General features: G+C 37.3%; 2 protein-coding genes across 2 annotated transcripts; one reads left to right on the top strand and one right to left on the bottom strand.

Annotated features, from left to right (window-relative positions):
* The first annotated feature begins 1,882 nt into the window (after positions 1 to 1,882).
* LOC120343276 (uncharacterized) lies at positions 1,883 to 12,658 on the top strand. Its single transcript, XM_078110814.1, has 4 exons — positions 1,883 to 2,013; positions 2,615 to 2,752; positions 6,019 to 6,506; positions 8,619 to 12,658. The coding sequence occupies exons 1-4, from the start codon at positions 1,904 to 1,906 to the stop codon at positions 8,807 to 8,809; spliced, it is 927 nt and encodes a 308-aa protein (XP_077966940.1). The 5' UTR covers positions 1,883 to 1,903; the 3' UTR covers positions 8,810 to 12,658.
* A 1,446-nt stretch (positions 12,659 to 14,104) lies between these two features.
* On the bottom strand, positions 14,105 to 16,351 carry LOC120342959 (uncharacterized). The gene is made up of 3 exons (XM_039412017.2): positions 16,163 to 16,351; positions 15,354 to 15,485; positions 14,105 to 14,394 (listed from the first exon to the last, which is right to left on the bottom strand). Exons 1-3 carry the CDS (start codon positions 16,295 to 16,297, stop codon positions 14,188 to 14,190), a joined length of 474 nt encoding a protein of 157 aa, XP_039267951.2. The 5' UTR covers positions 16,298 to 16,351; the 3' UTR covers positions 14,105 to 14,187.
* Positions 16,352 to 21,080: the final 4,729 nt, after the last annotated feature.

Genomic DNA, 21,080 nt, shown 5'->3' with positions numbered 1-21,080 from the left:
CAATTAAAAAACATTTTAGAGCCCATCAGTGCGCAAAGTTACTAGCGACCACCTAAGTGCTAATAGCTATACCCGCCGCCAATCAGGATTAAAAGACTCATTTCTGGGCAAAATGCGACCAAGTTGCAGATACTCAGTTAAGGGAAAATAAAAATATTATAAGCAACGAAAGATATGGAGTAAAAATAAACGCCAATGCAATGGATCCATCTACAGTGGTTCTCAAACGGTGGGGCGTGGCCCCGCAAGAGGACAATTTAAAAGAGGGCGTGAAGCTAATTAAAAATAAAAATAATTGCTAGATTTGATCTTGCTCGCCTTATTTTGTATATTTACATTTCTTTATTGTATAGAGATTGCGATTACGTCCACGTATTTTCAACGTGTTTTTGAATAAAACATACTTTCGCCTTATTATACGTTATTCGTAGCTTATTCTTAGCTAGTTATTTTTGAGGTGGGCGCGAGACTTGAAAAATTCCCAATGAGGCGCGGCTTGAAAGGTTTGAGAACCACTGCTTATTCTATTATATAGTTACGGGGTAAATTCAGTAAATTCAAATTTTTATTATCAGCGTGATGCGGATAATTTCGAAATTTCAATTGTGCTGCAGGAAGGCACGTAATTTAGCTGTAATTTGAATTTGGGATTTTATAATGCCGTATCGGTAAATGATATTGTGCTCTTATTTAACCCTGGCGACGCATTTCCTCACTTTGATTCAACAAAAAGATAAGAGTGGAGGAAATAGGTTAGTCCGGATATATTTTCCAATTGTGGTGTCATATTCTATTGAGATAATCAAAAAGCTGCCATATGCCTTGTTGTCGAATAATTGGTAATGGAATTTTACAGAGTTGAAAGGAAAATTATTTGTAGTTAGATTTAAAGTCAAGTTATACTTCGCAGGAAGAATTTGTGCTCGGGTTCGAGTTTTGTGCTGTTATCGGCCCACCGGTAGTCTGTTTTCTTAAATTCTCTTTATCTTAGGTGAGCGGTCCACAACCTGTGGCGCGTGGCTGCCAAGAGGACATGAGGAACTGATTTTACATTTCCCTTTACAAGAAAACTCGCGGTTCTTCCTAATTTCATCGTTTAATAAGATTATTTCACAGGGTGTTTTCACTTTGTTAAGCATGAATTGTTTGAACACGATGTGATTTCTAATCTATCAACCAAATAAACAATATAAATTGTACTGGAATGATAAACAGGGGACCCTGAATGCTAAAAGCCTCCAAGTGTCAAACAAAATATTCTCAGAGTGAACTTTTAGTTTGTAGAATTTACGCAATAGTTGTCTGGGAACACTATGACGTCATGTTTCCTCTTTTTATGGAAATATTATCTTCAGTGCATTCGACAGAGCAGTGACGCTCACAGAAGGGCGTATAAGTCAGTCAGCACGCTTCAGGTTGCGAGCAGACACAGGTGTTCGAGGGGAAAGACTTTTAGGCAAATAAGCAGTTATGAATATATTGATATAGCACGATGGGGGTCAGCCTTTTATTCGATAAAAGGTAAAATTTAAATGGGAAGCCAGATCAGAACCTGACTACACTTAGACTAATTTGAGCACATTTTTCATCTGAGAATATGGTTAAAACAACGCGCACTCATTCAAAAAAACAATCTCTGAGCGTAGGAATCGGCGGCCACTAAAATGACATTGGCTGATGAGACTATAGAAAATATACGTGAAGCACGCGTTAGCAAACGCCGACATATGTAAAACAAGTAAAACAACGGCCGTTCAGCCAAACATTTTTGTAGTTGATTGGTTCATAGCGAGGTGAAGAAAGTTGAATAGCATTTTCAATGGTCTTCAACCTCGCATACACCGTTTTTAAGCATTTCGGTCTATCTTTCTTATTTAAAAAACTATGCATTTATGCGTTTCAGATGAATCTTAAGATAGTGTTTGTCTTGTTCCTCTGCCTTTGTATCGTGCATGCTCACTATGGGCGGTATGGAAACAAAAGGAGACGCAGATATCGTGTGCCTGTCAGAAGGTGAGTTAGGAAAATCATCTGTTTTATGCTTGGTTTTTAGGTAAATCATTTTCCACCATTCAGTGTCAAAAAGAATTCGCTCTGAGCGGTTCACCATCACTCACTCAGTTCGGTGTCATGTAAAAGATAGGAAACATTCAGTTGCAATTCAAGACAAGTTATGGGTCATCCGACTATCGAGTCGATTCAGATCACCTAATGTCTTTGCGAATCTTTGATAAATTGTAAATCGATTCGAGTCGATTAGAGTTGCTTATGATCCACGTATGATTACAAAAATTCGAACAAGAAAACAAAAAAAGTTGCTCCGGTTGTATATGCACCAAGATGGCGCACAATCTGAACATAGTATGTGTACCAGGTTAGGTTCAGGTTGTGCGCCATCTTGGTGCACATACTACGGGAGCGCCAAAAAAAAGCATTACAGTCACAGATTAAAACTAACCACAGTCAATTAGTTGTTGTCAATATAACTAAAAATTAAAGTATCAATCGCGGACCTTGCTCGTGGTCGCCAGAGAACTACTCTACGGGATCCTGTAGAATCCCAGAGCCCTGATTGAAAAATCCTGATTTAACTCATATTTCAATTATATTTCAGATACGGGGTGAGGAGATACGGTGTGAGAAGGTACGGACGCCGTCGCTTCTGTCACAGATATGTCTTCAGACGATTCAGGATCTGCCCGAGACCGCGTAGACGATATGGGGGTCGCAGATATGGACGTAGACGTTGCAGGTTCGTTATTTAAGCTTTTATTCTTTTCGCCCCTAGATGCGAGGTATCCTGTCCGTTCGGTACAAAGACATGAATAAATGCAAATCTTGATTTGTTTATCAGAGCTTTCTAAAGCCTGCTGTTACATTGTTGTCTACACATGTATTTACCAGGTCGCTTGCAAATTTTCTTGTGTCGCTTGTTTTTTTTTCAACAAAAACCCCAAGGTCACTAATTTTATTTTTTATTTTATATTTGGTATTGAAGTATGGCTCAATAGCAATAGTATTTGTGGGAAGCATCAAAGCGTAAAAACTTGGCAAAATTCATTTTGCCAGGTAAAGCCATGTGATCATTTCAAAAACTCACTGATCGCAAACATGCGCTGCCTTCCCACTTCGGGGTAATTTTGTGACAGAATAAATGTTATGTGGAAAGGATTGTTTTATATTATTCGTTAAGTTTGCGGCCATGAAAGTAATAAGTGCCGTTTAATATTTGAGCTTGTCCCTGGTAGCGAGATTTTACCAATTTTTTTTTAAAAAAAGTTTGCTCGCTTGAGAAAAAAGTTTGAAATCAGTGGTTTGAATGAATCTTCATGTCAACTCTCATTAACATTTTCCTATGAGGCGTATCGGTACTCCCCGAAGTATGTGAACCAAGATGGCGGACACCGGAACGTAGTATGTAGTATGTGTAACAGGTTAGGATTAGGCCATAATACTACGGGAGTCACTTGGCTAGTCTCCGAACTCATAATGGAACTAAAATAATGAAAATTATGGTCTAACCCTAACTTGGTACACATACTACGTTCTGATGTCCGTCATCTTGATGCACAGACTTTCGGAGCGCTAGCGTATCTATATGAAGGGGTGCGCAGAAATTTTTCTGTAAACGTCCACGTTTTTGTAAAAGAAATTCAAACGCCAGTGTTATCGAAATCATTCATGAGTTATATTTAGTTAAAAAGTAATTTTTGTTAATAAAATACATGCCATATGTATAATATATAACTTAGCATTAACTACGCCTGAAGATTTTATGAAATGTTAAAATTCAAGTAAATTGCATAAAAAATGTTTCTAGGGGCGGTCGAATATTTTTATTGAAAAGAATATTACCAACGAGCGCCTTATGCTCAAGTAGTTGTAATCTTTTGTCGGAAGCGCCTTGACACTGATGGTCGGTATTCCCTATAGTTAGGAATTACTATACGGCTAAAAAAGTTGGGCGATCCCGTAGTATGTGAACAAAAATGGCGGACCCCGGAACGTAGTATGTGTACCAGGTTAGGATTAGATCATAATTTTATTCCAAATTTTCTTATATCAGTTCTATTACGAGTTCGGGGACTAGCCAAGTGACTTCCGTAGTATTTTATCTGAAATTATGGTCTAATCCTAATCTGGTATACATACTACGTCCGCCATCTTGGTTCACATACTACGGGAGTACCAAAAGTTGTTTAATGACAGCGCGAAGCGAATTTTTGGAATGTTATTTGGAATGATTTATCTTTCCAGACATGACCCCTAATGAAAGCCATGCAATTTCAATTGTAATAAAGCTCTGTACCCTTGTACTAAGGGGGCCATGGCATCAAATAATACAAACTCAGTGATGTGTTGCACATTAAATTGGAGCCCGGGATTTAAAAACATTTTGATAAAGGATTCTGTTTGAGAGTTCAAAATTTGTTCAAATCTGTTTTCGTAGTTTCAGATTTTTAACACACGATGCCAATATAAGTAATATAGATCGCTGTAACCACTAAGCTATCGCGTAATTATCCAGATAGGGTTAGGAAAACAGATTGCGCTGTATATTCGCATTTTTAAATCATTCCTAATCGTGACAAGAGTTTGTTATATTAACATGTATCGGCAGTGTCTTCTCAAATCTAACATTTTTGCATTAGTGGCGCGGGCGTTGTACGACAGATCCTTTATTCAGCTAATTTAACGCCAGGCGAAGTGATTTCCATATGTTTCACGTAATATAGTAACGTAGTATAGCCGCCAACACATATGTGGTTGTATTTGATTGAGCGCGGCCGGATATCTTCGCAGTTACAACCAACCCGCAAGTAAACAATGCCCATTCTTGGTGGATTATGACTAGTAATTTATTACATCACAATGTGTCAGGAAGTTTGATTTGCATAGTAGTCGCCCACATTGTGATCGAACGGTATGATATTTTTTATATACAGTATATATGACAAGGTTAGCAAATTTAGCCTTGAATTTTCGGGTTCGAGAAATAGTTGACTTCAACTTGACAACAGAACTGTTCATTTACTTTTTAAAAAAGTATGGTCATTCAAATCAATGTTGCGCAAACGAAAAATAGTTGCATAAGTCTTCTAACTTAATTGAAAAATATTGCGGATTTGATTCAAAACATCGGTCTAACGGTTTGACAAAACATGATCCAAAACTAGGGCTATGATAGCGAAGATAATTAACTAAGATAAAAAAAAATCCGATTGCTGACAAAAATTTGACTCCAATCACGTCTAAAACTACAAAGCCGGTCTTAGAAGATACTTTCCATCATGACAATGCCACAAATACTGGTACCAGTACATATAATTAAGATACCGGTATAATTGAATTGTTACGAATAATACACGTGCTTACTGTGATAATGACGTAACGATTGGCGGTATCTAGAACGCAAAAAGGTGTTAAACAATTTCACTTAAGTTCGGCGGGTTATTTTAAACAGTTACGCAGGCCGTAATTAACTCGCGGACCGTGGTTTGGTATCCAATGCTCGTTCTTTCAGAATTGAAAAAATTTATTCCCCTAAATGCAAGGAAAACTATGATTATTACTATTTCATATCGGACGTTACTGTTTGTTGCTCCACAATATATCAGGAAGAGCGTTTGTTTTGTCACAATGCCACCTACACTCTATTAATACCAATAGCAATCGGTAACGGCAAATATAATTGTCCATATTTTCAATGCTTCAACCAATATATGGCATCGCGTAGCTGTATATAGTTTATTATGTACATGCGAGACTCAAAAAGTGAAGTTACTTTAATCTTGAGTTTGTACTTAGATAAAAGGTAATAACATGTGAAGACCAAATAATTTTATATTGCAAAATACTATTTTTAGTTATTAATATTCATTCTACTCAGACTAGGCCGCGGGACAATCTATTTCGCATAGGCTCTACAATAGTTAAGGTCGGATTGAGTCGGCGACCTTAAGTTTCAACAATATTGAAAAATGTTACAGCATTGAAACACAACACAATTGTTTTCAGGACCCGTGTCAGAACTACTCGTGCTGTCATATATACTACCAGGCCTACGACAAAGACTACAACAACGATTTTCAAGCCTGTACCGACTACCACAACTACCACGCTTAGACCGAATACAACTACCACCACTACCACACCCAAACCAACTACCACGACCACTACGCTTAGACCGGATACAACTACCACCTCTACGACCACTACTACGACCACCCCCAAACCAACTACCACGACCACTACGCTTAGACCGAATACAACTACCACCTCTACGACCACTACTACGACCACCCCCAAACCAACTACCACCACCACTACAACTACCACACCCGAACAACCCCCCACAACTACTACCACTACAACCACCACGACTACTACTACTACCACTCCCAAGCCAACTACCACCACCACTACAACTACCACACCCGAACAACCCCCCACAACTACGACCACTACAACCACCGAACCGACTCCACCTATGCCAGGTGACGAAGGTACGTAACTATATGACATAGAATACTTTTGACGAACTGAAAATTTCCTATTTGCGCAAACCATATAGCATCACATATGACCATTTATAACCAGCAGCGACAAACAGACTCTATAGCAGGGGTGTGCAACAGGCGTCCTGCGGGCCACAATCCAGCCTGCCTAGCCATTCAGTATGGCTCTCGTCAACACTCAGATTTTTCTAATCCGACAGCTTATATTTGAAAAGTCGCTCAAATGCGTAAAAATACATACTGTTTTCGCTCTTGTCACTGCGTTAAATATTTCCTCGTTTTGCGAGGTGCCATTATTACTGCAAGACTTAGAAATAGCCGCATTCTCTTTTCTTGACTCTACCGGATGGAAAAACTAATATTTTTTTCTGTGTCGCCCGGCTAGATATGGGAAGTTGGTTATATGGCCGCCGACAAAAATGGTTTATTGTAACACATGTCCAGCTCGTAAGAAGCGAACGATATAGTTTACCCCAATGGTTTTCAAACTTTCATGTTTCGTGACTCATTTTCGACGCTTTCGCAGCCTCCCGGCCCTTCTATAAATACCCAGTATTGCTTTCAATATGCTTCCATCGGTAAGTTCGTGCGCACGTTTATTAAACGATCAAAAAATTAAATTAATCGCGAATGGTCACCGCAAATTGAAACTGGTAAATGTTGCAATATGACGTAAGAGACACTATAGCGCCATCTGTGTTTAATGTCTTTGGTTGTCCTTGCAATACGTGATAGTCGTATTGTAACTGTTCTACTGTGCGGTGCTTTCTATGTCAACTGGTAATATACGTTGGTGATGTCGAGTCAAAGGCCCAGTTTAAGACCCCCTAGTTTAACCAGTTTAGCGTTTGTATTTTACCAGATGTTAACCAGTAAACTCGGAGACCAAAATGGTCAAAGCGATGGATCATCGCAGCGTAAAATTCTCAAATTCAATCGCTTACTTACCACTTCGCGCAGGGTGTAATAAATTCAGTGATTAATGCAAGATTCCAGCGCTTCTATTGGAGCTTTTACCCAAAGGGTGAATGCTTTTACCAAGCCTTTTTTGGAGTGAAAAGAGTGTGAACAACAAAATGTATTGCTATTAATAATCCAGACCAGTTGCTATTCAACGTTTAATATGTTTGCGCAGTAGTATGTGTAACAATATGGAGGTAACTAATTTTGTTCGCCTATTTTACGTCAAGTTGTGTAAAGGGACCGAAACCTATGGGCAGGGGATATTCACTTTAATAACCGGACAGTCCTCGAACTCGTAATAGAACTAAAATAAGGAAAAAAGAAATAAAATTATGCCCTACGGCAGGGGGACCCAATTTTTCATGGCCCGTTTCTAACTTTCGCTTAGCGATGGCCCTATCAGTCATTGAGATTTCGTATAAATAAAAGCCAATATGTCCATATAGTTGTATCCATGTAATGCAAACCAATAGGCTGCAAATTTCAAGTCGAGGATCGTTCAATATTTTCAGTACGGACCTTTTCTACTCCGTGGCGACACCAAGTGAGCAAACCGTTTGGATACAAATTGGTTCCATAAAATGTTTATTTTATAGTTATTGTAGTGAAAAAATAAACTTTTTCGTTACGAAAGAACTAATTTCAATTTACATAACTTAAAGAAGTCATATCTTCCTCCAAATTAGTAGACTGATTAATTACTTGGCGAATAGCGCCTCTCTGTTATCAGCCCATGCCGAGAATGGGAAACTTGCCCACTTATTATTTTTTTAAAAACAATATTATTCAGCCCATAATATTAGTGTAGTACTCTCTTGTTGGATACGAAAGCTACATATAACTCGTTTTGTTATTATGTTGTAGTTATTGTTGGTATTTTTCCTCTTATTGTTATGGAAACAACTTCAATTACTTGATCAATTGCTTTGAAAATTTACAGTGGTTAAAGATTGCACTTGCCGCTAGAAGGCTATTTTGGAAAAAATCTTGTTGGTTCTAAGAAATTCGTTTTTATTTTGTGCGATGACGTCATCAGAATTAAAAATTGCGCTTACTGTGCGTTAAACGTGAACACTGTACTGATAGCGTTTGCATACCCTTACTACTTCGTATTTATCGCTCTTTTGTTTTTATCAGACGGAGATTTTGATCCAGTCTTTGATGACGAGTTCCTGAGCGATTACGACAATGGGGACGAAAACGACGAGATTACAAAGGAGTTTATGACCTTCCTGCGTGAAAATGACGTCGCTGACTTCGACGGTGACGTCAGTGATGACGAAAAGTTCGAAAACGAGCTGAAAGATGTTCTAAAGGCCCAAGAGTAGCTGTCCTGCTAACGTGAAATATTTATTCAGAAAATATTTTGAAGTGTTAACTCTCGTTTTCTCCGAAAAAAGCTCTGAACAACGTTATATTTATGCTAAGCTAATGATAAGTCGAAAAAACAGAATTGTTTTTCGTTCAAACTCAATTTATTTTGGCTCGGATGGACTTGCTCAACTAACAACGCTGCTAAATGCAGAATAAAACGTTTTGTTGAATGTTCATCTCAAAACAAATTATTAGATATTTAAACTAAAAAATGATTATGCGGCGTCTTCATATTTAAATGAAACAAAGTCCCATTTTAGAGCGTACACTCTTATTTGGAAAAAAAAAAGAAACGACCCAAAAAAATTTTCCCATAGGCTGAGAACCACATATTAACCATACTTTGAAATATCAGTTTTCAAACCACCACACTGACAATCTTTTCAATCCGGAAGTCCTCTATATGGAATTTCTATTCGCTTATCCATCTCCACTGTTATCTCAGCTATGATTTTAATCTGTCAATGCCGCCTGTCATAAACCGTCATATCTGGAATTCTATTATGTTATTATATCTCTCTTATCTGCATCCTATTCCGAGAGTGCGCTATTGTCGCAGAGTTAGGGCGTCGAGTCTAATTCTCTCTCCAAAAGTTGAAAATTCCAAATTTAAACCTCCAAGCCCATCAATTCACTCTAAATGTAATAAAATGTGGGACGAATCAAAAAGGAATGTGGTCCCTTCAAACATTAAAATGCTTCACGTATTGCATGTTTGAGCCGTGTTCTATGCGAACTTAAATATCCCCAAAACGAGGACTGATTTGTTATTTTCAATCTGATAATCCCAAGAAGAGGGCAGGTTTTTATTTCTAATCTAATAATCCCATAGAAGGGCTGATACGTTATTTTAAACACGACAATGCCCAAAAGAAAGGCTCATATATTATTTTTAATTTGATAGTCCCCAAAAGGAGGGCTAATTCGTTATTTTCAATCAGGCATTCCCAAAAGAAGGGCCGATTTGCTATTTTCAATCACAGAATCCCCAAAAGGAGGGCTGATTCGGTATGTCCAATCTGACAATCTTCCTCTGTTTGAACGCCCAATAAAGTCAGTATGATTAGCCGTTATTATCGAATCGACTTCAAAATTTTAGTAATTTCGAGTTAATTCTTTATTAGATAATGCAGCCAGATCCCACATACGGCTTAAGTGTGATAAAGGAATGATATATATTTATTTTATTTACCCAGAATTTTATTAATAATTTTTTGTACTCCTAAATTTTAAAGATGGTGATGCCCTATTTGATTCGCCAATGATTCATTGCAAAAATGACGTCACATTTGATGACGTCATACTTTTACTGCAAAGTATAAATTTTCAACATTGTCTGTATTCATTTTTCTATGCACTACCGCCACGGTCTTATAAAAATATAACCTGCTGTGCAACCTGCTGCCCGCGGGCCAAATGCGGCCCACATAGAAAAATTTTGTGGCCCGCGAAACGAGTTTTTAATTTATTTTAATCTGATACGTGCGAGTGGATTCCAAGCCCAAAACTGAATTTTTTTTTATTTACGTTATAATGCCTAACAGCCAGCTTGGCTGAAGAAAACAACGCATGTCATGAATAACCTGAAGTTTTGTGCAACTACTAGAAAGCCTATGTTAAATAAAGTAAAGCCCGCGGTTTCACCCAGTTATTTGATTCTGGCCCTTCTGTATTAAAGGTCGCACACCCCTGATTTAAAATACCCAATCAGCTCCCCCCCCCACTTTCAAAAAAGTGTCTAAGCCCCCTTGTGGGGCGCCCCACCGTTTGACAACCCCTTCCCTAGTTCATTGGATTTTTCTCCCGTTCCCAATGCATTAAATTCCGTTACAAAAGAGTTTTTTCCACTGCATCAATTCAAATTGACTCGGGAATACTAGTAATATTGCTGTATTTTTCCTACAAGTTCATAAAGTTTTTAACGCTTTATATTTTAAAGTCCTACGTACAGTTACGTTTGCAGAATAATCCCATATGAATAATGTGTGACTAATGCTGTCAGGTCTAGGCTCAAGTGTGATAAGGAAACAATATATTCTTTATTTACCCAGATTTTCATTTTGTTTTTTTGTTTTATTCGTGTACCTTTAATATCAGAAAAATCGTGACGTTTTACAACCCCTGCTCTCGTTCATTGAATTTTTCTTACCGTCCTAGTCGAATATATTTAATTCCCTCACAAAAGAGTTTTTTATCCACCGTATGAATTTTAATTGACTTGGGGATTCTAGTAATATTGCTGTATTTTTCCAACAGTTCCATAAAATTTTTGATTAGATGCTTTATATGTGAGAGTCCTACGTACAATTGTGTTTGCAGAATAATCCCATTTGAGTTATGTGCTACTAATGCTGTCAGGGTAGGCTCAAGTGGGATAAGGAAACAAAATATTCTTTATTTACGCAGATTTTTATTTATTTATTTGTTTTATTCGTGCACCTACAATATTAAAAAATCGTGACGTAACATTAGTTGACGAAAATTCTAGTAATATTGCTGTAATTTTCCTATAAGTTTCTTAGAAAATGCTGACGCCATTTTTCACTGTACCTGATATTTCAGAAAAATTTGACGTCATATTCGGTGACGTCATAGACCTAATTGCAAAATGCTGTTATTTATTTTAAACGATGACGTCGTATTTGGTGGCGTCATTAGAATACTGTAAAAGATATTTTTAAATTTCGGAATTTCCCGGAAATTTAATTTCCTTTTACTATGCACTACTGAAGCTACAGAAGTGTCAGGTCCCACATATGGCTTAAGTGTGATAAAGAAATAAGATATATATATATATTATTTATTTACCCAGAATCTCTTTTTGTTTATTGTTTAATTCGTGCACCTACACAATATCAGAGAATCGTGACGTCATATTTGATAGACTTAAAATAAAAGTAAACAATTTACTGCACTTGGTGGTGCCATATTTGATGACGTAATTCATTTCCTGCAAAATGCTGCAAACTATATAATTCAAATTGACATTAAAATTCTAATAATATTGCTGATTTTTAAATGATTAAGTCCTGCTTAATAACGCCATTGTCTTATTTCAAAAATTATTCCATATAAACCTTTATACATAATATAAGTTTCAACGTTTGAACTATTTTCTATGCAGATTTCCAGTTCACAATAATCCAATTTCGTGCATTAACAATGATTTTCTTATTCACTGTTGCAGTTATCCTAAACTTAGTTTATTAAACTGAATCATTTGGAAATATCACACATTGTAATGACATTGATCGGCAACTGAAAAATATTTGCACTGTTTCCTTTATTTTGCACTGTTAACCCGTAACAACCAGTAATACAGTGATCACCATAACTGTTACTAAACAAGCTTTATGTTGGGTGGCTGGCGTTTGAGGAGTTAATTTAAAAAATCTGTTGGTGATTTCGAGCTGAGATTCCAATTTGATTTGAGCTGTGTTCTGTATTTAATACGTTTCTATTAAACGACAATGCTTTTTAAAAAAATATTCTGGATTTTCGAGAAAAAAAATAGGTGACTGACCCGTAACTGTGACTACCCTTTAACCGGCTCAAATTTGTGAATCAGGGTGGTAACTTCACCAAATTCTATTACTGACTTCAAACTAATACGTAAACCCCCCATTTAAACCCGATCAATTTGTGGCACACTCGGTGCTCGGTTCTACAATTTAATTTTGATGCACATTTAAATATGGCCATGGATAAAACAAACATACTATGCACGTTTTTCTTCGCTTCATGCCCGATATGAATATATGCATTTTTCTCGAAATAAAGTATTTTTATTCAGATTCAATCCATCTTTGTTTGTTTTTATTATCATGTTGAGTAAGGACTTGTCGCCTTGTGTTTCAAAAATTAAGCAAAGGCAGAATTCTTGTCGCTCCAGAAGTATGTGTACCCATACGAAGGTAACTAGTTTTGTCCGCCTACTTCACATCAAATTGTGTAAAGGGACGAGAGCCTGTAGGCAGGGGGATATTTACTTGGCTAACACCGACAGTCCCCGAACTCGTAATAGAGCTAAAATAAGGTAAATCGGAATAAAATTATGGTCTAACCCTAACCTGGTACACAGACTACGGGAGTGCCATATTATGTGCGAGCCTGATAGCGCTAGACATCCACAAATACTATTAGAAAATTTAGTTCAGTTTAAAATAGCAGCTTGCATGTTTATATAACTATCAGTAGAGGTTACCCGATACTAACTCACAATCCTTCCTCAATGTCTTTGCGCTAGTGAATCTATATGCGTATAATTCAAAGATGCTGTAGCAGGAATAGAAATGCCAGACTATGCAATCCAAGAGTCCTGCTGCACACTAACACAAATGTATTTCTGTAACGTTTCGCCGGGCCAAAACAGACCGAAGAAATACATTTGTGTTGGTGTGCAGCAGGACAGCAGGAGCTAGTCCAACAGCTTGGCTAACGTTTGTATAATAATAAGATGCACAATGTAACAATCGGGGTCATTATGACGTTATTTTCCTCGATTATTTCAACGGAGATTTATATCCATAAAAACTATAGTCGTAATTTCAGCAGACACAGATGTACCGGATGAAACACTTCGGTTGGCCGGATCCGGCCACGGGCCGCAGTTTGCCCACCCCGGAATTTTAGAACCGGGTCAAGCAATCCATGGCTGTGCCATATTCTGAGATTAACATAGCTTGTTTGTGGTTGGCTCCGATGGTGATACTGTTAGCGCTGACAGGCTTTACGCAGGCAGAGAAGGCCGATCGCCGAACTTTATTTATCTCGTCCATCAACATAAGATTGAGCCGCTCCCCTAGATCAACCGCTGGTTTTTATCTATTTGTAGAATTCCACCTAACTGCTTTCCTGACAAAGTTGATTTGACCAATTTCAAGTCTCATTTTATTCCCTATATACTGACAACTCTGTATCAACAATAAATAAAAGTAATAGCCTTCTAGCAAAAATACAATCCCTAACCACCGTAAATTTCAAAGCAATTGGTTGACTAGTCGATGAAAAAAGCGATATTTTCACAACAACAAAAGTAAAATTACCAACAAGAATAACAATATAATAGCAAAACAAGCCATAGATCAACCTCTCGCCTAATAAACCTACGCACAGCTCATAGTGCGTCAATATGACTTTCAGTTCTTCTATTTTTTCTACTTTTAGTTGAAAGCCCGGGACTTAGATTTAAATTTTCATAAAAAAAAAAATTGAATATTTCGTACCATCCTTTACTTAAGGTAAGATGCATATGCGTAAAAATATTTAAAAGAAATACGAAAATGTTTTTTGTAAAAATAGAAAATAAAATTGCAAAAATCACGAGAAAATGTCATCGAACATTTTTTAACTTCAACAATGGTTGCTTTGTTTTGTCACATTGCTTTTTGTAGTCTCTATATTTGTTATAATCTCCAACTATGACATCATTATCATCTTTCTTCACTTCTGTCATCTTCTCGTAATCTCCAGCAGTCGTGTCTATTTTCGGTTTTGTTTCAGGATCCGAAATATTTTTTAAAATATTGTTTCTTTCCTCCTGTAGAAATAATCTGCTTTGCAGTCGATGTGTAGTCAAAGAAAATGAAAAATATAAAACAATAGTCCGCACCCAAACTCGCTCGGGTGTAAATTAGGGTTAGTTATAATAATAGCCAACTTTAAGACGTGAGTCCAGCTCGTTTTACTGGTCACCCCTTTATCAGCTGATTCGCAATTTTGCCTAAAACATTTACATGCTTGCCCGCTTTGACATGAACAAGAAACGACTGATATATATATATGAGGCGGGCTTTGTGGGTCTTGCCTTTGTTAAAGACGCCAACATAGCTTGGTCTAAAGCAGTTGTTCCCAAACCGCGGGCCAATTATGGCCCGCGTAACAATTAAATATGGCCCGCCGAACATAAGTGAAATAGTTTAACACTTTATGTTTTACCTTTTTGCGTTCTAGATACCGCCGTTGTTACGTCATTATAGCCCAGTGGCCTATCTACGTAAAATTGCGCCCATAGTAAAGTTTAAAAATGCGAACTCTTGGCTGTTGACTGACTATTTTTAACGAGTTTTGTTGATATTAGATATATGTACGTTATTATTTGAATAAAATAAACCAGTTTATACTATTTCCAAAATGAAATTATTTTATTCAAACATTTTACGATAAAGACTTTTCGCTCTTTTTGTGTCGTGTCCAAATGGCACCCATATCACTAACCCTGTCTGCAATGCCCTAGATGCGCAACTGTTACGGCCTTGTAGGTCTTACCTCTGCGAACGACGTTATACAGTTTAATTTAAACGAAAAACAACAAAGAAAATTCTTTGGAATTGAAAAGGAAATGATAGTTCATTATACAACAGAGGACATAGTTTTTTAGAGTGAAACCGTCGCAACGTCATAAAAATAAAAACGAGAACGACGTATGGGTTAATTAACGAAGTGATCACCCGTCTCCCGCACAGACTAGCGAATTCAAATTTTTCAAACATTCCCAACCTGAAATATCGTCCATCTGCTCTTGTACGACATGATTTGGTTTAACATCGACTCGATCTTTTGCTTGATCAGCTTATTCGACGAATCAACTTCGTCCAATCTATGCTGAACAGACTTCAGAGCCGACCTGATCTGTGACGGAATAGGAAAGAATTTTATACTGCATTGGCTAGAGCTCAAAGAACAAAGATTTGAGCATTGAGTTGCGCGTTGGGAACGCGATTGCCACCGTTGCGCAGAAAAAAGAAAAGGGATGGGGGTCTGAAATTTATAATTGAATATAGCATCCTCCACCGCTATCGCCCGAGCGCCTAAAATGAACATGAACCAAACATTGACTGGCAACCGGACGAGAGGTCGTGGTTCAAATGTATGATTTAAGGCGTCTTAGGTCTTTTCCTACTCCGAGGTAATTATGCAAAATGGTATCTTAGTAATGATACTAGATCGATGTATTTTCTGCAAGGTTAATCTATCCCACTTTGGTTTTAACGAAATTAAAATTTAGGTTTAGAATAGATAAAAGCCTCGAACTTGTTGTTGCGTTAGCATTCGCTGTAGACATAAACCTCATTCAAAAATTCCTGGATACGCCTCTGAGCACAGCAATGTAAATAATTTAACTTATATAACCTGCAAAGTACTTCGGTTTCTTCGTAAATTCAGTTGAAAATTTAAAGTGATTTATTATTTTAATACCTAGACTGAATGCTGCGTATTTTTCCTCGTCAAATATTGCTTGCATTGAGCAAATTTCAGGCTTTTGTTTTAATAGGGCCAAATAACTTATTTTTCACATTAACACTCACCTCATTCGGCGAATGCTTCAGAGGCAGCAACTTAAATTCCTCTTCTTTCAGATTTAGATATACAGTGTTCACGCAAGGTGGTGCTATGGACTCAATCTCTTGGCTAGATACATCAGCCGTAAAGTTATCAGCCATGGTTGCGATGAAATGCCGTTTATAGCTGAAATTGCAAATTCAGTATTTATAACAGGTATTGTGACGTAACTATACTCTCTTTCTCGTTCTTTATGACTTGAATTACTTGATGGCCAGTTTCAATAATGTGGAATTCACTTCTTCACAGCGACCTCCCGTTAGATCTTCATATTTTCGTGCTCGCATATAACTCTGTTCAGATTTGAGTTATATACCTCTGGCTCTGGGTGAGTGCAAATATTAAATCTCTATATTCCTATATAGCAGGGGTGCGCAACAGGTGTCCCGCGGGCCACAACCCAGCCCGACAAGCCATTACTTGTGGCTCTTGTCAGCACTCTGCTCATGTAAGTAAAAATACATAATTTTTTTCTCTTGTCGCTGCGTTAAATTTTTCGCCGTTTTATCCGGTGCCTTTATCCTGCAAGGCTGAGCATTTGCCGCATTCTCTCGCCTTTCCCGCATGGTAAAACTAATTTTTTTGTGTGGCCCGTGCTGATGCCTAAAGTTGGTAATATGGTCTACCGAAAAAATGTTGCACAGCCCTGCTATATAGCTACAGTTTCTCTTGGCATTTTATTCGTTTATGTCAAGTATTGTTCCAATTGGATGATAAGCCACCATATGATTGAGCCGTTTTAACGGTTCTCCTTTCCCACGAGATATATTCGCTAAAAGAAAAGTTCGAATAAGAAAAGATCTTATTGATCTAAACTATGTGGGATGGAAACATATTCGTGTATGGCTGGCTGTTACAAGTATCATTCCCTTCACAAAAACATGTCGATTTCAGAAAACGTAGGTCTATGAGTTCAATTCGATTCGTCGATAATCCGATTCGAATATAATCATATCCGAACTTAATGATCTGATGAGGTACTTCTGTATCAAGATATATATCCTCAAGTCACCTTATCGCTATTGCCCCTCCCCCCGAGATATTTCATGTGAGTTTGTTGAAAGCAATAAATCATGAGAACAAAGATAAGCAATATTTGAGGGTTGCTATTTGTGTTTTAACTTAGATCAAATTTCCTTACCTCCCGATTGAACCAAAAATTCGATTCGACCAACTGTATCAGAATTTAATAACGACATGCGTCTGTATAAATATTTATATTATATATATATGTTTTATTGACTATCCTCAACCCCCCCACCCCCCCCTCCTTAAGATATTTTACGTGAGTGCATTGAAAGTCTCGGGAGAGCAAAGCTTCACAATCGTGCCATAAGTGTCCACCACCAAGCAAAATTGCTTCGGATCGGTGAAGCTTCATGGGACTTCTTAAATTCGATTTGACTATGCTGACAGTTCGATTCGAACAATTAAATTTGAATTAGAGGCAATCAGTTCAGCTTTAATCTTGTTGAGAACTCGAACTCGAACTTAAGTTTGAAATGGCCAACAATGCGATTCGACTTATCAAATCCGCATTTATTAAACTGATGACATACGTCTGTATACATATTTTTTCTGCATTCCTTTCCCTCGAGATATTTTGATGTTAGTTTATTGAAAGCAAGATCTCACGGGTCTGTTATTTTGCTTCGAATTCCCTTAAATCCAAATCTATTGTTTTTCGGTTGAAAATATTAAACTCGAATCCGCGAACAACCGGTTCAAGTTTGATCATTCTTCAGTTTTCGACATACAATATGACGTCACGATGAACCTGTGAGAGCGACAACAGCCCTGGGGGCAACATTTATAGCGAGCTAATAAAATTAACCCTTTCACTTCACGCCAGAATTTAAGTCATGTGGCAAACATGGTCGGCCAAGCATAATCATGAACACATATGCACAGCACATGGACGTGCCAAGCTAGACAAATCTCAAAGATTTTAACAAAAAAGTATTTACCCATTCCAGTATAAATCGCGACTCATCTCTCTGGTTGGTAAGAAAAGAGTTAAGAACCAGAAATCCCGCTTGGTAGCTTTTCGTTGAATGTTAACATCGAATAGATAGCTTGTAATAGCAGCACAGGTCGTATTGGGTTTCAGGTTAGTGTCGAAAGTTATGAGACTAGTTTAGGGGGGAAGTTATGCATTACGGTGTACAATTATGCGTTACATATTGTTGTTATCTAAACCTAAAGCATCATTTGTAAAGAAAGAATAGTTGTTTCAATCAGTTTTGAAAGTGTTTCAACTAATATTATTGCGGAGTAACGCCGTATTATTGTGATGTTAATTTGTGATTACTTAGATTTGTTTATTTGTGTTGTGGGATGATATTACGTTGTTCATAAAACATATTGGTTAAGCGTGTATACACCGAAGTAGCGAGTCATTTGTAAACAGAGTAAGAACTTACAGATCAGTACGCAAAAATATGTTCCTCAGCTTTTCATTTTAGTAGGGGTGTATTCAAATTTAGGGTATGATTGATATCTTGTTGTTAGTTGTGAGGGATGAAGACTATTTCTACTTATGAAACTGTGTCATGTGTTTGACCTACACCTGCATCTGTAAAATCGCCATTTTCTGGAAAATTAAATAAAAGTTTATTTAATTAAGATTTTGAGTGTGGTATCACACATTAAAAGTAGGGGATAAGGAAATCACTGTACACAATATCCTAACCTACATCACCAACATCTAGTTTTTGATAAAGTTAGTTACACACGCTCAACTTGTAAAAACCGAACCGATATAGTTCAGTCAATGTTTCGAATGTTCATTCAGCCTATTTTATTTTCTATTCATAATGATAAAGTTTGCCTGTATGGATATTCAAAACGATGCGTAAACTAGAAAAAGGTTTCGGAATAGCGAGTGGTATTAAATATTAGTAATTTAATTTTTCAGTTATAGAAGTACTTACTACATGACGTTTAGTATTTGAGCATATTTAGTATTTGTGTTAGTGTGCAGCAAGACTCTTGAATCACTATATGCATACGGATTCACCGGCACAAAAGCATAGAAGATAGATAAGTAGTCGCGGCGGTGTGACTCAGTTCAGTCGTGGTAGCATCAGGCGGGCCAGACTGAATTTGGATTTGGCCCGCGGGCAGTACTTTGCCAACGTCTGTTCAAAAGTCTTGCTGCACACTAACACAAACAGACACACATATATTTCTGTAACGGTTCGTCTCAATAACAAAACTATTGAGTCCCTCAGGATAGTTATCTTCACTCTCAGACTATTGTTACCACATCCTTGCATTATTTGCATACGGATCCACCGGCACAAAAGCATCGAAGAAGGATGAATAGTTCGTACCGCAGAAATCAAATCATTAGCGCAATGTGAATCAAATCTATTTTATTATGCAACTAAATCTCAATTACTCTCGGTTCGCTTCTTTCCCACGAATTGTTTACTTAACTTTTAATTACCAGTTCGAAATGTTCCGGTGAAGTTCTGCTGTTTTATCGCGTCGTTTTATTGATTTTTAATTGGGCAACAATGTGGCGACAGCGGTTCCATGTGTAATGGAAGTGTAAATACCACAAGGAAAAAGAGATATTTATTATTTTGTCAAGAGCTAAACACGAGTTTTGGAATAATAAAAAATATACAAAATCACAGTTATTCGGTATAGCGTGAGAGAGTGATGAGACCATACGGTCATCATAGTCAGCTCCCTCCCCCCATACTAACTATTTTAATTATGTAAATAAGACTGACGGATAGCAAATGGTGTAAAAAAGACTAACTGTTGTGGAGTTACTAACAAGAGAATCACCTTTCCTTGCTCTATATGCCTTTGCGCAGGTGGATCCGTATGCGTATTATAGTTGTGAAATGCTTGTCTTCACTTTTGCAACGACATCCTTGCATTATACGCATTTGCGTTTAATCACTGCCTACGAATTAATTGTGGTGTAAGGATTGTACACCAAATTGTTATCCTGTGATTGTGACAAGATTGTATGAAAATGTCTGACTTTGTTTAGACCATCGGTTCCCAACCAGTGGCCCATAGCCACAGAAATAATTTTAGATGGGCCACAAATCACTTAAAAATTGTTAGACTTGATACTTAGTTACATTTGATTGTATTATAAATGAATGATAATGTTGTTTTGCTACAAATGGTTTTTTCCATTTTATTTAATAAAGTCGAAGTTTCTATCTTTGCAAAAAAAATTATTGTTTTCTTGTAGTTTTCCCTTGCGTATGAAAGTGAATGGGCCACAAAAAATTTTATGCAAAAAAGTGGAAAAGAAAAAAGGTTGACTGGTTTAGAGGGAACATTGCTGAAATAAATCAGTGTTAGTGTACAGCAAGACTCATCAATTAGACGTAGAGACGTAGAGTAGACGTCTTTCATCTCACTTTTTGATACAACAATATACGGAGGTTTCAGAAATAAATTTCTGTTAGCTTACAGCAAAACTCTTGAATCGCGTAAAACAGTCATCCTTATCTTTGTCACAGCATCGTTGCGATAAATACATACGGTTTATCCGACGTAAAGCGATAGAAACGGGATGAGTGGTTGGTTCAGCATAACCGCAGTCGATGATACATGTTGACGATTGCTATCCACCATCTTTTGAGAAGGAATGAGGTTCAGTTAGTTGCAGCTCTCCAGATTTCCATTTCAGGGATGGGGGGTGTTTCCAAATCCAGGAGGTTGTAGATATTCTGCTATTAGTGATAATACTATTCGTAACTTATAAACATGTGTTCGACAGATCATCTGCATTGGTATATACAGCACTTTCTGAATATTCAAATACAATTATATTCAAGTTAGAAATTAAACTTTGATGTAGCACCGCAAAATTAGAGAGGGAGGTTGAAATGTTCGTGGGGTGTAAAG

The sequence above is a fragment of the Styela clava genome, chromosome 3, assembly GCF_964204865.1.
Source record: "Styela clava chromosome 3, kaStyClav1.hap1.2, whole genome shotgun sequence".
NCBI classification, from domain to species: domain Eukaryota; kingdom Metazoa; phylum Chordata; class Ascidiacea; order Stolidobranchia; family Styelidae; genus Styela; species Styela clava.
Note: the sequence above shows the minus strand (reverse complement) of the source record. Positions and strands in the feature narration are given on the sequence as shown.